This window comes from Anolis sagrei, chromosome 4, assembly GCF_037176765.1.
Source record: "Anolis sagrei isolate rAnoSag1 chromosome 4, rAnoSag1.mat, whole genome shotgun sequence".
Lineage (NCBI taxonomy): Eukaryota > Metazoa > Chordata > Lepidosauria > Squamata > Dactyloidae > Anolis > Anolis sagrei.
The window spans coordinates 140,482,644-140,504,911 of record NC_090024.1 but is presented as its reverse complement, the minus strand read 5'-3'; the positions used below and the strand labels follow the sequence as shown (position 1 = coordinate 140,504,911).

Below are 22,268 nucleotides of genomic sequence, written 5' to 3'. Positions count from 1 at the left end.
TTTTTGTCGTGTCAGGAGTTACTTGAGAAACTGCAAGTCGCTTCTGGTGTGACAGAATTGGCCATCTGCAAGGACGTTGCCCAGGGGATGCCCAGATGATTTGATGTTTTTATCATCCTTGTGGGAGGCTTCTCTCATGTCCCTGCATGAGGAGCTGGAGCTGATAGAGAGAGCTCATCCGCCTCTCCCCGGATTTGAACCTGCAACCTGTCGGTCTTCAGTCCTGCCGGCACAGGGCTTTAACCCACTGCGCCACTGGGGGCTCCAGGCATGAAGTAATGTAAATGTACTGTTGTGCATAGCATGTTTCAGTCAGGTCAAATGCAGAAGACACAATAACATTGCACACAGGCAAGAGGAAAAAGAACAGAAAAACTATACTCTTATCAGCAGAGATAAAACATAAACTTGCAATGTTGCAAACAAAAACAAACAGTGCAACACATTTACATAGTCCTTGTAATCAATACAGAATAAGGCTTCTTCATCTTCATCCAAATGAGAGAGCAGTAGAAATGGTTGAGCAAAATGCCTAAGCAAAGACTCCTTAGAGCAAAGCTACACTGTATTCTAAAAACCCATATTGTTATACTCCACCAGATGTGGTCCAAACTTACTAGTTGACCTACATTAGCAGCTACAAACAATAATCATTTGTAATCGGTCTCCTGACATGGTAAGCCGGGGTACCCAGGATGGCGGTCCCTCTGGGTTGAAGATGGTGCTGCTGAACGCCAGATCTATCAACGGTAAAACATCCTTCATCCAAGACCTAATTCTTGAAGAACGGGCAGATCTGGCGTGCATTACGGAGACCTGGCTGGACGAAGCTGGAGGAGTAAATTTGACCCAGCTTTGTCCTCCAGGCTTCTCCGTACAGCACCAATCGAGACCTGGAGGGCGGGGAGGCGGAGTTGCGGTAATCTATAAAAATTCAATCCCTCTGACCAGAGGCCCCATCCCGCAGTCAACTAACTTTGAATGTGTCCACCTGAGGGTGGGTGACCGGGACAGAATAGGGATTCTGTTAGTGTACCGCCCACCTCGCTGCACTACGGTCTCCCTACCTAAGCTAGCAGGGGTGGTCTCGAACCTAGCATTGGAGTCCCAGCGGCTTCTTGTGCTGGGGGACTTCAATGTACATGCCGAGACTACCCTAGGAGGAGCGGCTCAGGACTTCATGTCTGTCCCCCAGCACAAGAAGCCGCTGGGACTCCAATGCCAGGCTCGAGACCACCCCTGCTAGCTCAGGTAGTCTTCCATGGCAACCATGGCAACCATGTCTTCCATGGCAACCATGGGGCTGTCCCAACGAGTATCTGGCCCCACACACAGTGCTGGACACACATTGGATTTGGTTTTCTGCCAGGGATGGGAGCAAGGTGGTGGTGTTGAGGAGTTGTCCATCTCTCTGTTGCCATGGACCGACCACTATCTTGTCAGCTTTAGACTCACTGCACCTCCCAACCTCTGCAGAGGTGGGGGACCCATTAAGTTGGTCCGCCCCAGGAGGCTAATGAATCCGAATGGATTCCTGACGGCTCTTGGGGATTTCCCCGTCACCTCGGTTGGTGATTCTGTTGATGCCCTGGTATCCCTCTGGAACGGGGGAATGACTAGGGCAATAAACACGATTGCTCCGGAACGTCCCCTCTCAAGTAGCCGAGCTAAACCAGTGCCTTGGTTCAACGAGGAACTGGCAGCGATGAAGTGAAGTAAGAGGAGACTAGAGCGCGTGTGGCGTTCGGACCCGAGCAAGTTAAATCGAACACGGTTTATCGCCTTTCTTAGGGCATATGCCGCGGCAATTAAGGCAGCAAAGAAATCTTTCTTTGCTGCCAATATTGTGTCCGCAAAGAACCGTCCGGCTGAGCTGTTTCGAGTTGTCAGAGGTCTATTAAATCCCACCACTCCGGATGGGAACCCTGACAACTCGACAGCCCGCTGTGAAGCATTTGCTCGGTTCTTTGCGGACAGTCGCTTTGATCCGTTCTGACCTGGACACCATGTTAACGGCAGTCTCAGAGGATGTAACACGAGCATCTGCTTGTCCGATTTTGTTGGATTCATTTCAATTGGTGAAACCTGAGGATGTGGACAAGATACTTGGAGGAATGAGGGCAACCATATGCATCCTAGACCCCTGCCCATCCTGGCTTCTAAAGGAGGCCAGAGGGGGATTGGCTGAGTGGGTGAAGGTGGTGGTTAATGCCTCCCTTCGGGAAGGCAAAATTCCAGCCAGCTTAAAACAAGCTGTGATAAAACCACTGTTGAAAAAACCATCACTGGATCCCACTCAATTCGTCAACTATCTGCCTGTTTCCAATCTTCCCTTTTTGGGCAAAGTCCTGGAACGTGTGGTGGCCTCACAACTCCAGGTATTCTTGGTAGACACTGATTATCTAGATCCAGCACAGTCTGGCTTCAGGCCGGGACATGGTACCGAGACAGCCTTGGTCGCCTTAGTGGATGATCTGCGCAGGGAGCTAGACAGGGGGGAGTGTGTCCCTGTTAGTTCTGCTGGACCTCTCAGCAGCCTTCGATACCGTCTACCACGGTATCCTTCTGAGACGCCTCGCGGGAATGGGCCTTGGTGGCACTGTTTTGCAGTGGCTCAGGTCCTTCCTAGAGGATCGTACTCAGAAGGTGTTGCTGGGGGACAACTGCTCTACCTCACAACTATTGTCTTGTGGGGTCCCGCAGGGCTCAATATTGTCCCCCATGTTATTTAACATCTACGTGAAGCCGTTGGGAGAGATCATCCGGAGTTTCGGGGTGCGGTGTTATCTGTACGCAGATGACGTCCAACTCTGTCACTCCTTCCCACCTACTACTAAGGAGGCTGTTCAGGTCCTGAACCGGTGCTTGGCCGCTGTATCGGACTGGATGAGGGTGAACAAATTGAAACTGAATCCAGATAAGACAGAGGCACTCCTGGTCAGTCGAAAGGCCGAACAGGGTATAGGGTTACAGCCTGTGTTAGACGGGGTTACACTCCCGCTGAAGATGCAGGTTCGCAGGTTAGGTGTGATCCTGGACTCTTCGCTAAGCTTGGAACCCCAAGTTTCGGCGGTGTCCAGGGGAGCATTTGCACAACTAAAACTTGTGCACCAGTTGCGCCCGTACCTTGGGAAGTCTGACTTGACCACGGTAGTCCACGCTCTGGTTACATCCCGTATTGATTACTGCAACGCACTCTACGTGGGGTTGCCCTTGAAGACTGCCCGGAAGCTTCAGATGGTCCAACGCTCGGCAGCCAGGTTGCTAACGGGAGCGGCACTCAGGGAGCATACCACTCCTCTGTTGAGCCAGCTCCACTGGCTGCCAATCCGCTACCGGGCACAATTCAAGGTGCTGGCTTTAGCCTATAAAGCCCTAAACGGTTCTGGCCCCACTTACCTCTCCGAACGCATCTCCACCTATGAACCGACTAGAACATTAAGATCATCTGGGGAGGCCCTGCTCTCAATCCCGCCTGCGTCACAGGCGCGTCTGGCGGGGACGAGAGACAGGGCCTTCTCAGTGGTGGCCTCTCGGCTATGGAATGTCTTACCGGTAGACATCAGACAGGCACCTTCGTTGCTGGCGTTTCGGAGAAAGGTCAAGACTTGGCTTTATGAACAAGCGTTTGGCTAAACAGTGCAACCGAACATAGGAAGACGGTAAATGGAACATAGGAATGGCACAAGGATTATGAGAACGGATCTGATTTCACTGAGGCGCTATGTTTTGATTTGTTAATTGTTATTGATTGATGTTGTTGATTTTGTTGTTGCATTTGTTGCGTTTTTAATTGCACTGACATTGTTGTGATAACTTGTACCATGTAAACCGCATTGAGTCGCCTGTTTGGGCTGAAAAATGCGGTATAGAAATAAAGCAAATAAAATAAAATCAATAAATAATCAACAGTATAAGGTTTTCTTTAACACACACAGACATCCTGTTGCAACTTACTGTAACAGCTACTGCTATTCTATGCATAGTAATATTTAATAAGCTGCTCCTTTAAAATGTGTCACAAATATCCTCTATAAGGCCCCTTCCACACTGGCCCTATATCCCAAGATCTGATCCCAGATTGCCTTCTTATCCCAGATTATCTGGCAGTGGAGACTCATATAATCCAGTTTAAAGCAGATAATCTAGGATCAGATCCTAGAATATAGGGCCAGTGTGGAAGGACCTAGCTCAGTATTACTATCAGAGTATTGAATATTGAATGAAGCTAAGACTTGACTTATACTGCCCTATATACCAGAAACTGATCCCCGATTATCTGTCTATCTGAGATTATCTGGCAGTGTATACCCATAGGCCCCTTCTACACTGCCATATAAAATTCAGATTATTTGCTCTGAACTGGATTATATGGCAATGTAGATGCAGATAATCCAGTTCAAAGCAGATAATGTGGATTTTCTGCTTTGATAATCTGGATTATATGGCAGTGTAGAAGGGGACATATAATCCACTTCCAAGCAGATAATCTGGGATCAGATCCTGGGGTATAGGGAAATGTAGATCCAGTTTAAGAGAGGGCCCTTCCACACACCCATATAACCCAAATATCAAGGCAGGCAGTGAACCACTTAATGTGGCAATTGATACATTCTTTTGACAAAGTATAACAAAAAAAAAAAAAAAGAAAAAAAAGAAGACAAAAGAGAAGAGACTGACAAGACATTTGTAAGTGCCAAATCTATATGTTCTGAATATTGTCTTGTTCTAGTATGCCTTCAAGCACCCTTCTACACAGTCAAACAATTCAGGTTATCAAAGCGGAAAATCCACAGTATCTGATTTGAACTGGATTATCTTAGTCTAAATAAAGGTAAAGGTTTTCCCCAGACATTAAGTCCAGTCGTGTCCGACTCTGGGGTGTGGTGCTCATCTCCATTTCTAAGCTGAAGAGCCGGCATTGTCCATATACAGTTCCAAGGTCATGTGGCCGGCATGACTGCAAGGAGCACCGTTACCTTCCCACTGGAGCGGTACCTATTGATCTACTCACATTTGCATGTTTTCAAACTGCTAGGTTGGCAAAAGCTAGGGCTGACAGCGGGTGCTCACGCTGCTCCCCGGATTTGAACCTGCGACCTTTCAGTCAACAAGTTCAGCAGCTCAGTGTTTTTACCCACTGCACCACTGGGGGCTCCTTAGTCTACACTGCCATATAATTCAGTTCAAAGCAGGTAATGTGGATTTTATACGGCATTGCAGAAAGGGCCCAAGTTGACTGATTTCTGGTACATGTCAAAACTCAAAATGTTGTCTTTCAAAATTATTAAATATATCCTGAAATGCAATAAATCTGACCATATTCAGAAATTTTACGGTTTATGGTACTTCTACACTGCCATATAATCCAGACTATCAAGGCAAATAATGCACATTATCTATTGATTTCTGTTTTAAATTATTTATGTAGTGGAGCCAGTCTGGTATAGTTGCTGGCCGTTGGCTGCACATTTCAAAGAGGCCCAGGGAAGGAAGAGCTCAGTTGAGGTAGAAGAGTCATGTGGTCACGAAAGCAGAGGGGGAGACGGTTATTGGCTCCTACTTGATTTCTTGTGATTTTTGTATTGGGAGCGGCTTTTCTGTTCCAAGCTCCCGAAAGGAACAAACGAACAAATGAATGAAACAGAGAAACTAATTCCGTGCACAACTCTATTTGCTACAATGTTCATTTCATTTCTTATATTTGGCACACTTGACACCATGGTGGGTCTGAGACCAGTAAATGTGAGCTGAGGAAAGGGGAGGGAAGGACAAAATTTAAATGTGAAACCCATTGATTGATTGATTGACTGGTAAATTGATTGGAAGCTGGGAACAAGAACTGTGACGGGAGGGAGCTGTTTTGTGGCTACATCAGGATTCATGTTACATGATATATTTGTGTTTCTCACCTGGTTTACCCATCAATATCAACATTTTCTGTCACAAGGAAAGCAGAACTGCTTTGCAATTTCCTAACACTTAGGGAGCACAAAACAATGCAGGGCTCCTCGGAGACTCACGGCCTGTACAAAAACCCTGGGGAATGAGAGCAGGTGCAGAAACTACAAGAGAAAAATACATCTTCAAGTTACTGGTGTTTTCTTTTCATTAAAAGTAGTTGCGGATAGTGGCTCAATTTCTTTTCAGTCAATCTGATTTGCTCTGATGTCCTTCACTATTCTTAAAAAAATAAAGATGCACGAATATAGTCCAGCAAACACAACTAGTAATTGTCAGCGTTAATATTAGTACAGCCATTAAATGCTCTGCCAGGCTGAACCTCGTATTGCCATGAAACTATTCATTAAAAAAGCAATTACTTCGGAAAGATTTGTGGAGCACTACAGCACCTGCTAATAAACATTGTAATGTAAAAGCTAGGACTTTCCTTCCTAACATCAGCAACTCCATTTTCTAAAAAAGTATATGGAGGGAAATTAACAAAGGAGATACATAGGCATACAGACAAACAAATAATCTAGATGCAGATCAAAAAGGTAAATCTGGCCAACTCACAAACTTCCAATATTATGTATACAACCATATATCACATGCACTCAAAATATTGATTCAAAAATAGGCATCTAAAGGGGGAAAGCTGGAAATTACTTCCCCAACTCTCTTTCATGCTGGTTCACGGGTTTCAAATAATACTGTTCCAATATTATTTCAGGGCTGCCAAATTGTAATTCCTCTCAATAAATGGGGGCTTTCACAGTGCACAATTGTAGTTCTATGACCACACTTTAACTGCCATAATATGAAATCCTGGGACTTGCAGTTTAATATCGGGTGCTAAAAAGTCTCAACCAGAGATTTCCCATAGTGCCTTTGACAAAACCATAAACCCCTGCGTTTCATACGATGCCGTCATTGCAGCTAAAGTGGAATAATAATAATAATACTCAGCCGCTATCAAGACCTCAAAATCAAACTGCAAAGGCTCTGGCATAAACCAGCACAGGTGGTCCCAGTGGTCATCGGCACACTGGGTGCCGTGCCAAAAGATCTCAGCCAGCATTTGGAAACAATAAACATTGACAAAATCACAATCTGTCAATTGCAAAAGGCCACCTTACTTGGATCTGCGTGCATCATTCGAAAATACATCACACAGTCCTAGACGCTTGGGAAGTGTTTGACTTGTGATTTTGTGATACGAAATCCAGCATATAGATCTTGTTTGCTGTGACATACTGTGCTTTTGTGTCAGTAAAATAATAATAATAATAATAATAATAATAATAATAATATACTTTATTTATATTCCGCCCTTCTCCCCTAGGGGACTCAGAGCAGTATTTATGGGACCCTGTTCCATTGCTGGGGCTGGTCCGGGACCTTTTCTTACCCTTGAATGTCATTTTGGGTTATAAATCCTGGGGGAGTTGTGGAAAAACAGCTATTTCCAGGAGCAAATTCCGGAGCTTATCTTAGGAGCTGCTCATTCGTCGCCATCTTAGCTCCTCTCAAAGGCAGAGGTTTCTCTTTTCGTTTCTGGCTTCAGGAGACAGTGCTCATCTTTGACTCTGAGGAAGTGCTTTTCTCTATTTTCAAGCTGAGGAGCCTGTCTTGTCACCTCCTGGTTGTGTGGCCGGCAAGATTGCTTCTGGAACATGACTATACAGCCTGGAAAACTCACAACAACCCAGTGAAAGCCTTCAACACAAAGTGGTTCTTGTTGAGGTGCAGTAATGTTTTCCCATCTTGCTATACTTATGTTTTAATTGCCTGTCCTTAAGATACAACAAGTGTTAGTCTCTGTATCAACTCAATTCCAGTTGAAATTATGCATTTTTTGGAATGGGATATGAATGGCATCACGCAATTAGACAATTATTATGTGTGGTTTTTTCCTTTTTTTCAAATGTATTTATTTTATTAAGGGTATAAAGGGGAAATTTGGGATAGGGGAATCAAAAGAAAAAGAAAAGGAGAAAGGAAAAAAGGACACCTTATACATGTAAAGTAGGAGAACAATAGTGTAATAGGAAAGTAGGAAACATATGACAATATAAGAAAAATACCAAGAGATCCCAAAAACAAGACCTACTATCAAAAAAAGAAAAAGAAAAAAGAGAAATATTTACTTTCCCTACAATTTATCATTTCTAATCATGTTTGCACGTTTTAACAAAAAGAATATGAAAAATATACATGACTGCATCACTCTCTATGAACCTGCACAGACCTTATCAGCTGGGGATTTTTGAATTTTTGACATTAAAAACAAAGCAAAACTAATCTTATTGCCTCTTCCGAAATATTTTCCCCAACAATATAAGATAAACAATATAGTCCTCAAAATGCCCACATGTAGTATTCAAACCCACTGGAACAAGGATTTTGGAGTCTTAACTGGAATTTGTGTTAACTGTATCATTTTCTTTTTTCATTTTGAAAGACTGTGAATCGTATGCCCACACAGTGTCTATGCCCTCTCCAAAATGATGAGTTGGCTTCCAGTGGGGAAAAGGAAAACGGCAGGCGATAATCCGGGCATCTAGTGGGAGTTCTTCCCCAAGTTTCTTCTCCAACGGCAGCATCTGTGAAAAAACAATTCAAAACAACTTCAGATGGCATAATGAATATGGTGTTCTCTCAAGTGATTCTTTTAGTACTAGAATACAAATTAGGAAATTTAAATGGTTGCACGAAATGTTAACCATTCAACTGTTAGAAGAGAGGGTGCAGGAATTACAAAACAATGTGAGTAGCACGATGGAGGCCACATGTTGTTGTTTTTTTTTTTTTTAAAAAAAAAGACATAATCAAATGAGAATAGTGGAAAACTGAGATGGAACAAGGGGCTTTGGGAGACTACAAAGCAATAGTAGAGGAAAACGAGAATTTGGTAAGGTGACAAGAATGAAAACAATAGATGCAGTAAGTGTGAATGACAGGTAGAACAACTCTGCGTATTAGTAAAGATTTCAGAGAATTATTAAATCAACATTCCAACTCATTTTGAAGTCAGATAATGGGAACTTACCATTTGAGGTACGCCAAATATAACAATGTTGGTGTATTGGGAAAAGCTGACCTGTTATTTTTAAAAAGGCAATTATTAAGCATTCAATTAATGTAAATACACTCTCTGTCTTTTCCCACTATATGCACCCCATATGCACAAGTGTGGAAACTGTGCTTAGAAGAGATCTACATTCCCATTCCATAAGGGTCAGCAATTATCTAAAGAAATTACATGAAACCTTTTCTTCTTTTTGTCTACTTCCTGCCTGATGATGGCAATGGATGGTTGCGAAAATCCTGCTCTTTCTTCCAGATCAAAGCTGTCTTTTTCAACTTGGAGCCATCACAGTTTAAAATAATGATGTATTAAAGGTCTTTCTTTCGAGACAGATGCCAGGAAATTCACTAATGAAATAATATTAACTCGCTATCTATTCTTCATCATGGAAAAAGAATATAAGGCCTTTTAATTCAACACTTAAAATATATAAGCATCGGCTGTCATTACAATAACAAAAGAGTTATTCTCTAATATGAGATCAGGGAACAATTCCACAGACAAAAAACAATCCCAGCTTCATTTATCAGCAGGAGTAGCTTTTTTAATGCTCTGCATGTCTTAAATTGATTTTAATAATCTGGATTATATGGCAGTGTAGATCCAGCCTAAGGCCCCTTCTACACTGCCATATAATCCAGTTCAAAGCAGATAATCTGGATTTTATATGGCAGTGTAGATGGGGCCTTAGTTTACAGTTTAACTTTGGGCCCAAGTAAACCTAAGGATTATATGGCAGTGTATACGCTAATAATCAAGTTCAAAGCAGATAATCTGGATTATCTGATTTGATAATTTGGATTACATGGCAGTGTAGAAGGAACCTTAATATGGCACTTCAGGCAACAAGAAGTTGTTTGTTTTAAAAAAAAAACCCAAAGCCCCCCCCCCCCCCCCCCCATAGGTTCAAATCAGATTTAGATCAAGATTCTAATGTTAGATGGCAGGCATGGAAGTACCATCATGCTTCGAATCTGATTTGTGAGTTCGGTCTAGATCAGATCCGTATTGGTCACCTCATCTTTACATGGTAGAAACAGTGATGGTGATCCAGAGAGGGATACCCCAGATCAATATTGCTATACTTCCTTCCCCTGAACTAGCTTGGGAGATAACTGAGTGTCACAGTTCTGGAACAACAATATCCAGACCAACAAATTGCTCCGCACTCCCTTTTCTGATCTCTCTCTGCACTCTGGATATCACTCCAGTGATGGTTTTGCTGCATCTATTTCATGCCTCTAGGAATTGTCTGCCCTTGGAAACATATGGAATTGGCTAGATTACTGAATGCTGGCCAGCATTTTTCAGAGGTTGAACCTTTTGTTACCTTAGTCTAGCATTTCTCAACCTGGGCGTCAGGACTCCTGGGAGGATCATGAGGGAATGTCAGAGGGATCGCCAAAGACCAACTCCAAAACTCAAGGTCAATGCCCAACAAACCCTTCCAGTATTTCCTGTTGGTCATGGGAGTTCTGTGTGCCAAGTCTGGTTCAATTCCATCGTTGGTGAAGTTCAAAATGCTCTTTGATTTATAGGTTAACTATAAATCCCAGCAACTACAACTCCCAAATGACAAAAACCAACCCCCAACCCCCCACCTCACTAGTATTGAAATTTGGGTGTATCAGGTAATGAAAATACATCCTGTATATCAGATATTGACATTACAATTCACAACAGTAGCAAAATTACAGTTATGAAGTAGCAACGAAAATAATTTTATGGTTGGGGTCGCCACAACATGAGGAACTGTATTAAAGGGTCGCAGCATTACGAAGATTGAGAACCAGTGTTCTACAAGGATCACAGTGTAGAGAGAACGAAGTATTGTAACATTTCTGATTTATGGTTTTTGTGGGTTTTTCGGGCCATGTTCTAGAAGCATTCTCACCTGACGTTTCACCTGCATCTGTGGCAGGCACCCTCAGAGGTTGTGAGGTCTCTTGGAAACTAGGAAAATTGGGTTTTTATATCTGTGGAAAGTCCGGGGTGGGAGAAAGAACTCTAGGTGTGATTGTTTCAATTGGCCACCTTGATTAGCATTTGATGACCTGACAGTTTTTAGGTGTAGCTTGTTACTGCCTGGGAGAATCCTGATTTTTGTGATTAGAGTAAATGGTCATTACTAATTTTCTGAATAGTGTTACATTTAATTTGACCATAAGACAGATAAAAACATGAAGGACTGGGGGAGAATTGCTGCTTTGGCTCTGGCTTGAATTTCCTTTAGTTAGAAAAAATGTTCCTGCACACTAGTTGCCATATGAGTTTTAATATTCACTGGAAGCATTAAAGGCCACTATCAATGTTACTTTGGCTTCTACTTGACCATTTTTCTGTTTGACTGTTTTTTTTATTTGCACAATTCCCTATTTGTAAATGTAATAAATGTAATAAAAATATTTACCTTCCATAAGTCTGAAATGTAAAATTTGGCATCTTGATGAACTCCTTCTTTCCAAGCACGGTACCTTGAATACCACACTAACCAAGGATTTAATTCGTAGCCCACAGCTTTAAATCCCAATTTTGCAGCTGCTATTACCTGCGTAATGACAAATCAATACTGTTTTCAATAGAACAAAGATTCTCTGGGACATTCCCTACCAGAACAGAGCACTTAATTAAAATTATTTTCTATATTTTAAATTAAGACAAACATACAACAAGTTCACAAGCATGTATACTCATCTTATTAGGGCTAATAACCCAATACATGGGCACAGGATTGCAGCCATAAAACAAATGTTTTCCAATTGTTCTAGCAACTGTTAATTTAATAGCAAAGCCACAGGTTTTTGTAGTTAGCCAAGAAGTAGCTTTAGCAATTCGCTTTGATGACTCTGCCACCTTGTTGATAATAAGCACTTTATTCTCATGCATTTTAGTGTTTTATAGTATTGCAAGCTGCTGGCTTTCTGCACTTTGCAATAGTGCTGCTTTCTATTTACTTACTGTATTTATATCCCGCCCTTCTCACCCTATGGGCGTGTTTGGATATCAGCCAGCATGCCAATGACTTAAATTAAGAAATCGTTTTCTAAGATCTACAGAGACACTCGCTGGAACACCTCAGCAAGTAGGAGTCCAAAAGTGGCAGGCTCAAACCCAGAACCTCAATCAATGGCTGATACCAAATGAGAGAACTCTTTCCAGGGCACACAGAAAACTGGGCGACTTGGAAGTCACTAAACAGACTGCGCTCTGGCACCACGAGATGCAGAGCCAACCTTAAGAAATGGGGTTACAAAGTGGAATCCACAAAATGCGAGTGTGGAGAAGAGCAAACAACTGACCACCTACTAAAATGCAACCTGAACCCTGCCACATACACAATGGAGGATCTTCTTATAGCAACACCAGAGGAACTCCAAATGGCCAGCTACTGGTCAAAGGACATTTAATAGAATGCTAAGTTTGCAAACTTTGTGTGTGTGTTTTTAAATGTGTGTGTGTTTTGGTTCGCTCCTGAAACAATAAATAAAAACCCGAAGGGGACTCAGAGCAGACTTACAATAGGCAGCAATTCAATGCCATATCAACAAACAATGAAAAATAAACATATACATTAAAACAAAAAAATTAAAAACAATCTAAACATTAAAATGCATTATTAAAATCATGCAGTCTGAAGACATAGTCAAGGCTATTCTGGTCGTTATTGCAAATAATTCCACTTCATTTATTGCACTGCATTATTGGTCAAAGGCTTGGTCCCAGAGCCATGTTTTTACTTTCTTTCTGAAGGTCAGGAGGGAGGGGGCTGACCTGATTTTGATGGGGAGGGAGTTCTATAGCTGAGGGGCCACCACTGAGAAGGCCCTGTCCCTCATCCCCACTAACCGCACCTGCAAAGGAGGTGGGACCGAGAGCAGGGCCTCCCCAAACAATCTTAATTTCTGAGACGGTTCATAAAAGGAGATGTGTTCAGACAGATAAGCTGGGCCAGAACTGTTCAGGGCTTTATAGACTACAGCCAGCACTTTGAATTGGGCTTGGTAGCAGATGGGCAGCCAGTGGAGTTGACATAACAGGGGAGTTGTGTGCTCCCTGCATGCTACTTGGGTGAGCAATCTGGCTGCTGCCCATTGGATCAAGCTTCTGAACAGTCTTCAAAGGCACCTCATGTAGAGCATGTTGCAGTAGTCTATTCGGGGTGCAACAAGAGCGTGGACCACTGTGACCAAGTCTGGCTTCTCAAGGTACAACTCATCTGTTAACTTATGACAACACCATGGATTTCAAAGTGTTTTCTTAGACAAGGAATCCTAGAAGGAGATTTTGGCATTTTTTTCCTCTGAAATATAAGCTATAGCATCTGGTACTCATTGGTGATTTCCCATCCAAGTGCTAACCAGAGCTGACCCAGCTTAGCCTCTAAAATCAGATGGGATCTGGTGCATTTTGAGTGTCTAGGAAATTCTACAAGCCAAAACAAATCCTAACTTGCTGGAAGTCTAATGCTTTGCATTTTCACGTTGGCTTTAGTGGGGAAAGCCAGGGTGGAAACACCTGGGCTACCAGCCAGTCAGGCCAAGCAAGCTGTCAGAAAACAGATGGAGAACTCTCCGCTCTACTGCAATCCTTGTTGCATAGAGGAATAGGCACTTTTCTCTTTAGCTAGCACAGAAATCACAGAAGAGCGAGGAGAAAGAATGAAAATATCCCTCCCTATGTTGCCAACTCACATAACTACCTGAATGTATTAATAACTATAAATCCAAGGGTTCTAGAGAATGTCACCATTCTCTGTAATCATAAAGTGGAATTATAGTACTCTCATTTGCAGACTGTAATATAATCTTCAAATAAGCCTGTATGAGAAAATAAGTCGGACCTACTTGATAATACTATTACACAGACCTAATACTGCAAGCTTTTTGCCCTGCTCCTCGTTTCCTTTGCCCATTCTCCTACTGTACAGTTGAATTTAGAGATACAACGGCAAAACATCTCTCTTTTCTAGTCTTGTGTCTTTGGCTAAGGACTACAGCTTGCACACACAGCCCTAATTGCTATAGTAACAAGAAGCAAACGAGTAAGGACAAATGACTGTGGGTGACGGGTGACTTGAATGGCTAGGAAAAGTCACAGCTGCTTCCTTGCTCAGTTCAACAGCAGATTCAAAAGTACTTTGGGGGATCTCTGTTGCTCCTTAGAAATACTATATTGCTTAGAGGCAGAGTATGTTGGTTGCATGCATTGCAGTCAATTACCTGTTGTTCCAGTTAAGGGATCCCAGGTAGATGTATGAGTAGATAAGATATAGGTCCCCTTTGCACCATATAATTGCAGTACTATGATTCTACACTAACTGCCATAGTGCCATCCTATGAGATCCTGAGATTAGTGAGTTTTCTTCGAACTTTATTTATTTATAGCCTGCCTTTATCCCAGTACAGCATCCAATGCAGTGTACACACCTTTAGGAACATGTTATGTTCCTAAACTCTCAGTAAAAAAGGTTGGTTTTTTTTTGTCGTTTCAGGAGTGACTCCTGGTGTGAGAGAATTGGTCGTCTGCAAGGACGTTGCCCAGGAGACGCGTGGATGATTTGATGTTTTTATCATCCTTGTGGGAGGCTTCTCTCATGTCCCCGCATGAGGAGATGGAGCTGATAGAGAGAGCTCATCCGCCTCTTCCCGGATTCGAACCTGCGACCTGTCGGTCTTCAGTCCTGCCGGCACAGGGGTTTAACCCACTGCGCCACCGGGGACTCCTTAGTAAAAAAGGTAAATTACAATTAAATTATTTTTGATTGGTTCCAGAACCCCCATGGATGCCAAAATCTGTGGGTGTTCAAGTGCCATTGTAAATAATGAATAGTAAAATGTTGGCTGTAATATAAAATGGCAAAATCAAGATTGACTTATGGATTTAAATCTATATAGTTTTTCAAACCTTTTATAGTTGAAAATGTGGATACAGAATGAATGGATAAGGAGGACTGACCGTACTGTATTTTTAGCTTTAAACTTACAATGCGTCCATCGCCACTTCCAATGTCAACCAGGGATCCGTTTCTGCCCTTTAACGTGTTTAGGACATTTTCAATCTGTTTCGAAGTGGCAGGTACGAATGGAAGGCAATGTTTTCTCAGTGCTGGAGCGATAAATGGGGTGACAACAGAGTAAAGGGCCACTAATGTCCCACCAATAACACCAGTGAGCAGGATGCCCCACTTTTTTTGTTTAGACCCCTCACTGGGGATAGGAAGAGGCAAAATGTGTTGAGCTGTGCTGTCTCCTGGGAGTACTTCAGGCATGCCAAAAACACCTAGAAACAGAAAAGATTTATTATGAGTACAATCCGGAATATGCTATTTATTTCAACATGGGACATAACAATAGTGATGCCTGATCACCATGTCCCAAAGCAGTTACTATACTCCCAACTCAAGAAAGGAAAACGGAGTGTTGGTGGACAGGAAAAGAGATTTAAAGATGGGCTCAAAGCCAACATTAAAAACTATGGCATAGACACTGAGAACTGGGAAGCCCTGGCCCTTGTATACTCTAAGTGGAGTTCAACTGAACCCAGCAGTGCTGTGAAATTTGAAGAGGCACGACTGGAGGATGAAAGGGAGAAACGTACCAAGAAGAAGGCGCATCAAGCCAACCCTGACCGGGAAACCAATGCCCTCACTGTTGAAAAACATGCGGCTCAATAATAGGTCTCCACAATCACTTACATATCCACCACCAAGAGACTACACTTGGAAGGCCATCATACTCGGACAAAGAGGGATCACCTAAATATAACAATAGAAGAACAACCTTGCTGGATGACACAAACAAGTCCAACATCTTGTTTCTAACTATGGCCAGGCAGATGCTTTTGTGAAGACAACACACAAGGCATGAAAGCAAAAGTGATCTGTTAGTTTGCTTTTTAGCAACCAATCTTCGGAGATATACTGCTTCTTGACAAAGAAGATCCAGTTAGTTATCAAGGTTAATTGATAAACCTATCATCTAGGAATTTATCTAGTCCTCTTTTTAAGTCATGTGCTGATACCATATCCTGTGCTAGCAAATGCATTTCTTAATTATATGTTATGTTAAGTGTATGCTTAAATTGCTCCTATTAAAACCAGTGGGGCTTTAAATTGCTTGACTTTGCTTAACTTTCTAATTTATAATAGCAATTTCATTTTAGGATTCTTTTTCTTGAAGAGGCTACTTCAAATCACATTAACAAAAATGAATTAAGAGAAGAACTGAGTTATACATAATCACTCTTCTCGTTTAAATTCCACAAAATTCACCTAGATAATCCAACGTTATTGCATACCTTTCAAGTCTCATGTGATTGGAATAAAAAAAAAAAGATGAACTATCTTCAGGAATGCTTCTTACAATAACATTCATTATCGTTGCAACATCAGAGTGTGTGAGAATCTTAATACTCATGCATAAAATCACATCCCACATACAGCAGAAGGGGGACCAAAGTATGGAAAGCAAAAAATTTAGAAAGAATGGGATGATGAATATTTTCCTTTTGAACATATTAAGCAAATCACTAAGAATAAAGATATTTTTGCTGATTCAGAAATTTTCTTATTCTGAAGTCCTACCTCTTTCAGATCTGCCCATACATGATTAGGCTGTTTGTTACACTGCAAATTCTATTGTGCCATATTATTATCTATGCAGATAATAAAAGTGAAAATATGTATAAGTGTGTGGCTGGGATGCTCACTTACACAGACAAGTTCCTGCCTCCACAAACATCTATAGCTCCCACCCCTCAGGAGACACCAATGGCTATCCTTCCATTGTCATTGTAGGTTATAGTGAGCACCACGAACATGTCCAAGAGCCCTGCCAATGTCCTCCACAAACATCATACGGCCCATCACTCAAGTGAAGGCTTTCATACAGGAACAATTTCATCCTAGATTTTCTGTTTTTCCTCCACCACAGACATTCCAGTATTTCCTACTCTCTCCATTGGTGTGGAATTTGCATGATCCCACCTCTCCCTTAACCCTTTACTATTATTTTACTATTCTGGCACACAGCAAACAACGCAATTGATCAGCAACTAAACATGCCAGAGAGGTTTGGGGAGAATTCCCCATGATTTATCGGAGTTGTAGTTACTGGGATGTATAGTTCATCTGCAATCTAAGAGCACCCTGAACTCCACCAACAATGGATCTGGAACTAACTTGGCACACAGAACTCCCCTTGATTTGGGGGAGATGTAGTTCACCTACATCCAGAGAGCACTGTGAACCCAAACACCAATGGATCTGTACCAAACTTGGCGCACATACCTGAAATGCTGCAAATTGATTACTGGAGGGGTTTGGGGGGAAACTGACCTTCCTTTCTGAGAGTTGTAGTTCACCCACAACCAGAGAATTTGTGACCTCCACCGATGAAGGACCTGGACCAAATTTGGCACATTAAACCCCATGACAATGAACCTACTGGAGGGGTTTGAGGGGACTGACTCATCATTGTGGGAGTTGTAGTTTACCCTACAGCCAGAGAGCACACTGAACACCACCAATGATGCAACTTTATGGATTTTGGGGGTTAACTCAGCATGATGTCAATTGTAGTTCACCCACAACCTTATGGATTTTGTACAGTTAAAAAGTATAATAAAATAGAATTCATTAAAGGGGAGTTGAATGCCAAGTCATTGAATGCCATGTGGGAAACAGTAAATGTATATGGGCATTGGCTGGTTGACATGCCAAGTTCCTTTGATGACTGCATGTGCCCCCATGGCTTCTCGAAGACCTACATGCTTTCCTGCTGTTGCCAGAAGCAGTCTCATCACCATGACCACAACAATGTGACTATTTCATTCTGCTGAGCTGCCACAACTCACTTCTGAAGCTATGTCTTTTTCAGTGGAAACCTATTACAATGGACCTTATTTCACTGGCAGCTTCAATGGTTTCATTAGTCATGCAATGATGCTGGAAGTGTGCATGCCCTGAGGAGCTATGAAGACACCAATGCAGTCCCAAAGATGTTTCTCACCTCTGCTTTAAAGCCTTTGTAGCTTCTCTAAACTAAAAGGCACAACCATACTCATGTTGAGGCTCTGAAACAGGATTATAGGTTTATTGGTTTCAGCATGAAACACTTGAAGCCTGACACTTCTGGGTTTCTGTGGCTCAAAAGCATATTTCATTAATTTAAATTTACAGACCAATTACATCCTTATCTGGACAGATATAGCCATGCTTCAAGAATTCATGCCCTGCTAAACTTCCACTTGAATTACTGCAATGCACTGAACACAGGTGGTTTTGGGATGGCTTTGATGCTTCAGTTTGTTCAGATCAGAATTGTAAGCTTAAGAGGCACTGAACAATTTAATGATATACCAATGTTTTGTCATTTCTATTGGATTTGGGCACCTTCCTTGGTCAAAGTGGTTTTGATTATGGTTTTGGCCTCTAAAGCCCTATAAAGTGTGGGATCTGGTTACAGAAAGAGTTGCAGCCTCCCACATTCATAATCTGGCCTAAATCTCAGACGCCTTCCACACAGCTGTATAAAATCCACACTGAAGTGGATTATATGGCAGTGTGGACTCAGATAACCCAGTTCAAAGCAGTTATTGGGGATTATCTGCCTTGATATTCTGGGTTATATGGCTGTGTGGAAGGGTCCTTAGAAACTCTCATTTGAGATATGGTGGGTGGTTATCGGGAGAAAAGAAGTTTACTCTGGAGTCAATCCAGTTGTGGAATTCTCTTCCCAAATAAGGTTGCCTGGCATGCACTTTGTGATATTTTCAATGACATCATTTTAATTTACCCAGGAATGGTAAACAAGTTCAGAATCTTTGACTAGTTCAATTCATTTCTGGATGTTGCTGAAAGTTTTTGTCACACTATTTTTTTCTGTTTTCATCTTTAATTGTTTATATTCATATTTTATTATTTTTATTGTGTGATGGGAGATACCAAGGACATAGATCTGCTAAATTTGCAACTCTATTTGCCCTCAACCATACGTTCAATGCTAGGGTGGGGTGGAAATCAGTCTAGTTGTGAAGCTAGAATAAAGAAATTCTTCATTGCCACATGGAAGGGAAATATCCTTGTTGTCCCATCCACCAAGGGAGCTTTGGATAGATCTACATTCCCAGCATAATTCAGGCTGTTCTTCACACTGTAATTCTATACACACAAATCTGAGAAAAATGTTTTTGGATTTCTTTTTAAATAGGCATCCAGATGATAGTACTATCAACCACAGAATAGGGTGAAACTGTGTAACATGAGCCCTCCTACAGGTGGGACAAGAGAATGACAAAAGGGAAGAAAAGCTATCCTAGAGAAGTGTTCACTCAGGTTTTTAAAAAAGCATTTTTAATTGGTTTTCCCACTTTTGCAAGGATCTTGCACCTGTAACCCCAGAGAATGTGCACGGCCTATTGTAAAGTCAAAGTACTGTTGAAATAAGTGGAAGGTCAAGAGGATCCCAGTAGTTTATAATATGCTTCAAGCATATAACCATAAATTGGATCCAAAAACTGCAGATCCTGGATAGCGTATTGCAAAACGACATTGGCTAATAAAATGCATCAAGTAATTTCAGAAGGAAATCAGCCTGGGCTTTATAGTTACAGCAAAGGCACTGCCTTTATAGATAAGGAAAAACAAGATTGTTGTAATAGAAATACGTCATTTTATTGTCCAGATGTATATTTATATTTTGAACAAAAGGCTACTGTCAGAACCCCAGGGATACAAACAAGGGAACTATGGGAGGAAGAATTGGAAATAAAAATAGGAGAAAAGGAATTGGGAAAAATTATGGGGAGCAAGAAACCTCAAGAATTTATCAATTAGGATAAAAGAAAACTACTACAAGATGGTATGGAAATGGTACCTGACCCCGACAAAATTACACAATATGGATAAGGGTTGTTCAGAAAAATGTTGGAGGGGTTGCCAAGAAGGGGGTACATATATCTACATGTGGTGGCAAGGTACAGGGATTCTGGGGAAAAGTTATAGTAGAAAGTATTACGAAGAAAAAAATTAATATATATCCGGCGACTATACTGTTATCTATTTATAATACAGATGAATGGAAGGAAAATGAAAAGAATTTGATAACAATGTTGTTAACGGCTGCAAGGCTACAAATAGCAAAAAGGAGAGGTGAAAATTAAGACAGAAGAAATTACCAATAAATGATAACTAACATGTAATCTAAAGGTTAAAAAAGGCCTAAGGAAGGATAATGATTTTGAAAGTATATGGAAAATATTTATTGAAGAAACATTAAGGAAAGAAGATGGGAACCAACCCCTACCAGAAGAAATGAGGTTCTGGTGGGAGCATTGTGCAGAAGTCATTGATACTATGTATGTGTTTAACTGTTAGAGTATATTTGTGTTTGTAACAGTAGCTAAAATTAGAGTTATCTGGTTTGAATCCACATTGAGCGTTGCCAAGGAGACCAGGCAGGCTAGCTCAGGAGAGTGAGAAGTGGGCGGAGCCAAGCAGGAAAAGTTATAGGTGTCTTTGGAAAAGGACCAGAGTGTGGGAGAGTGGAGGCTTAAAAAAGCCTGGGAGAGACGGGTGTGTGAGCAGCTGGAGGTTTTTCAGTCTAGAAGGGCTGAAGAGAGAAACCTGACCAGTTTCTTTAGTCAAGGAAGACTAAAGGAAGCCTGTTAGGATCCCTAGTCAAGGAAGGACTAGAGATCAGAGATTTGATCAAGGAAAGATCAAATTGGAAGGCTAGTTATAGTGGGAAACATTGTTCACTAAAGAGCTTCACCTCAGTAAAAGTCGGCCACAAGCTGTGTTATTTGAAAGAGTGGACTATATTAAAACCAAGTGACATTCAGAGTTCTATAAGTTATTTTAACAGCCTGCAACCATACGCTTTGTACACAATAAACTTGTTATCTTTTGTTAAAAACCGTCTCATCTCATCTAACCTGTCTAATATCACCTAATCTCATCGGTGATACCTCAAATACCTCACATTGGTGGCAGTTACCTTGATTTACAACTAATAATTGGCCTCCTCTATAATATATTCTTATACACAATTGAGGCCTGAGATTAATTCCCTCCACAATCATCCACATCTGCACAATTGGTTTGCGCATCTTCTCAAGCATAAAGAAAAGAACTCCAGAGATGGGGACCACAAGGGGTAGCACAATGGGGGGAAAGGAGAAGTAATTATATGAATTGTAGAGATTGTTTTGCAATGAAATGAATGCAATAATGGTCATATATTCCAGTTCAAAGCAGATAATGTGGTATTTTAATCAGCTGTGTGGAAGGGGTCGCAGTGAACTGGAACTCAAGCAACTGGAGGCCTTCCCACAAGGCTGTATAAAATCCCACATTAACTGCTTTGAACTGGAATATATTGTAGTGTGGACTCAGATAACCCAGTTCAAAGCAGATATTGTGAATTATCTACCTTGATATTCTGAGTTATATGGCTGTGTGGAAGGGCCCCGAGAGTTCACTGTTCTCAATAAATGTTCTTCCAAGCTTTTAAGCAGAGGCTGGATGGCCATCTGTCAGGGGTGATTTGAATGCAATATTCCTGCTTCTTGGCAGGGGGTTGGACTGGATGGCCCATGAGGTCTCTTCCAACTCTTTGATTCTATGATTCTAAGCCCCAGCCTTCTTACAAGTAGATAAATTCAATGAAAAGTCACGTTTTCAATCTGAATCCTGGGATTTGTAGTTTGGCGAGGCAACAATTCGTTAGCAAAGGAGGCTACAGACTAAAGGCTAGCTTCCATGATTCCATAGCATTCATTCCACAGTGTAGATCGACCCTTGGCCCAAACCAAGCCAATGCCTTTGATGTTGAAGCTAACTGGGAAGGGAGTTCCACGAGTATCCATTAACACTTACTTCTGTGGATCCAGCCACTGACTAAACGTGTTCGGAGGGAGCCTGCAAGCGACTTCCGGAAACAGTGAGACTAAGGCTGGCCTTGCTGCTGGAGTGGACAGTACCATTATTCCCACAAAGGTGGGGAAGTCTAAGTATCTCAACGAACGTCCCTTCTCTACTTTCCACTGAAAAGCAAAAAGCAAAACAAAGGCAAGTCGTTTACCACATTGTCTTTGAGAGCAGCTCGGATTTTAAAGGCTTGCGTTTCTCAATGGCCTCTATTGTCATTTGAAAAGAAAACATCCCCCCCCCCCCCAAAAAAAAGAACCATCTGAGAATAACTAAATTATAGAGGTAGGAAACTATAGAGTCATT

General features: G+C 41.8%; 1 protein-coding gene across 2 annotated transcripts; it reads right to left on the bottom strand.

Annotated features, from left to right (window-relative positions):
- Positions 1-7,479: 7,479 nt before the first annotated feature.
- On the bottom strand, positions 7,480-22,123 carry ATPSCKMT (ATP synthase c subunit lysine N-methyltransferase). Of its 2 annotated transcripts, XM_060774069.2 has the most exons (5): positions 21,912-22,119; positions 15,018-15,313; positions 11,445-11,582; positions 8,996-9,046; positions 7,480-8,549 (listed from the first exon to the last, which is right to left on the bottom strand). In XM_060774069.2, exons 2-5 carry the CDS (start codon positions 15,300-15,302, stop codon positions 8,358-8,360), a joined length of 666 nt encoding a protein of 221 aa, XP_060630052.2. In that variant the 5' UTR covers positions 15,303-15,313; positions 21,912-22,119; the 3' UTR covers positions 7,480-8,357. The 2 variants fall into 2 exon arrangements, with proteins under 2 accessions (XP_060630052.2, XP_067323860.1); XM_067467759.1 differs by lacking the exon at positions 8,996-9,046 and having other exon boundaries at positions 21,912-22,123.
- Between the last annotated feature and the right edge of the window lie 145 nt (positions 22,124-22,268).

Coding starts and splice junctions, on each gene's coding strand:
- ATPSCKMT (XM_060774069.2), bottom strand. CDS start 15,302: ATGCCTGAAGTACTCCCAGGAGACAGCACAGCTCAACACATTTTGCCT. Junction 9,047..11,444: donor ACATTTCAGACTTATGGAAG/GTAAATATTTTT, acceptor TAAAAATAACAG/GTCAGCTTTTCCCAATACAC. Junction 8,550..8,995: donor TATTTGGCGTACCTCAAATG/GTAAGTTCCCAT, acceptor GTTTTTTCACAG/ATGCTGCCGTTGGAGAAGAA.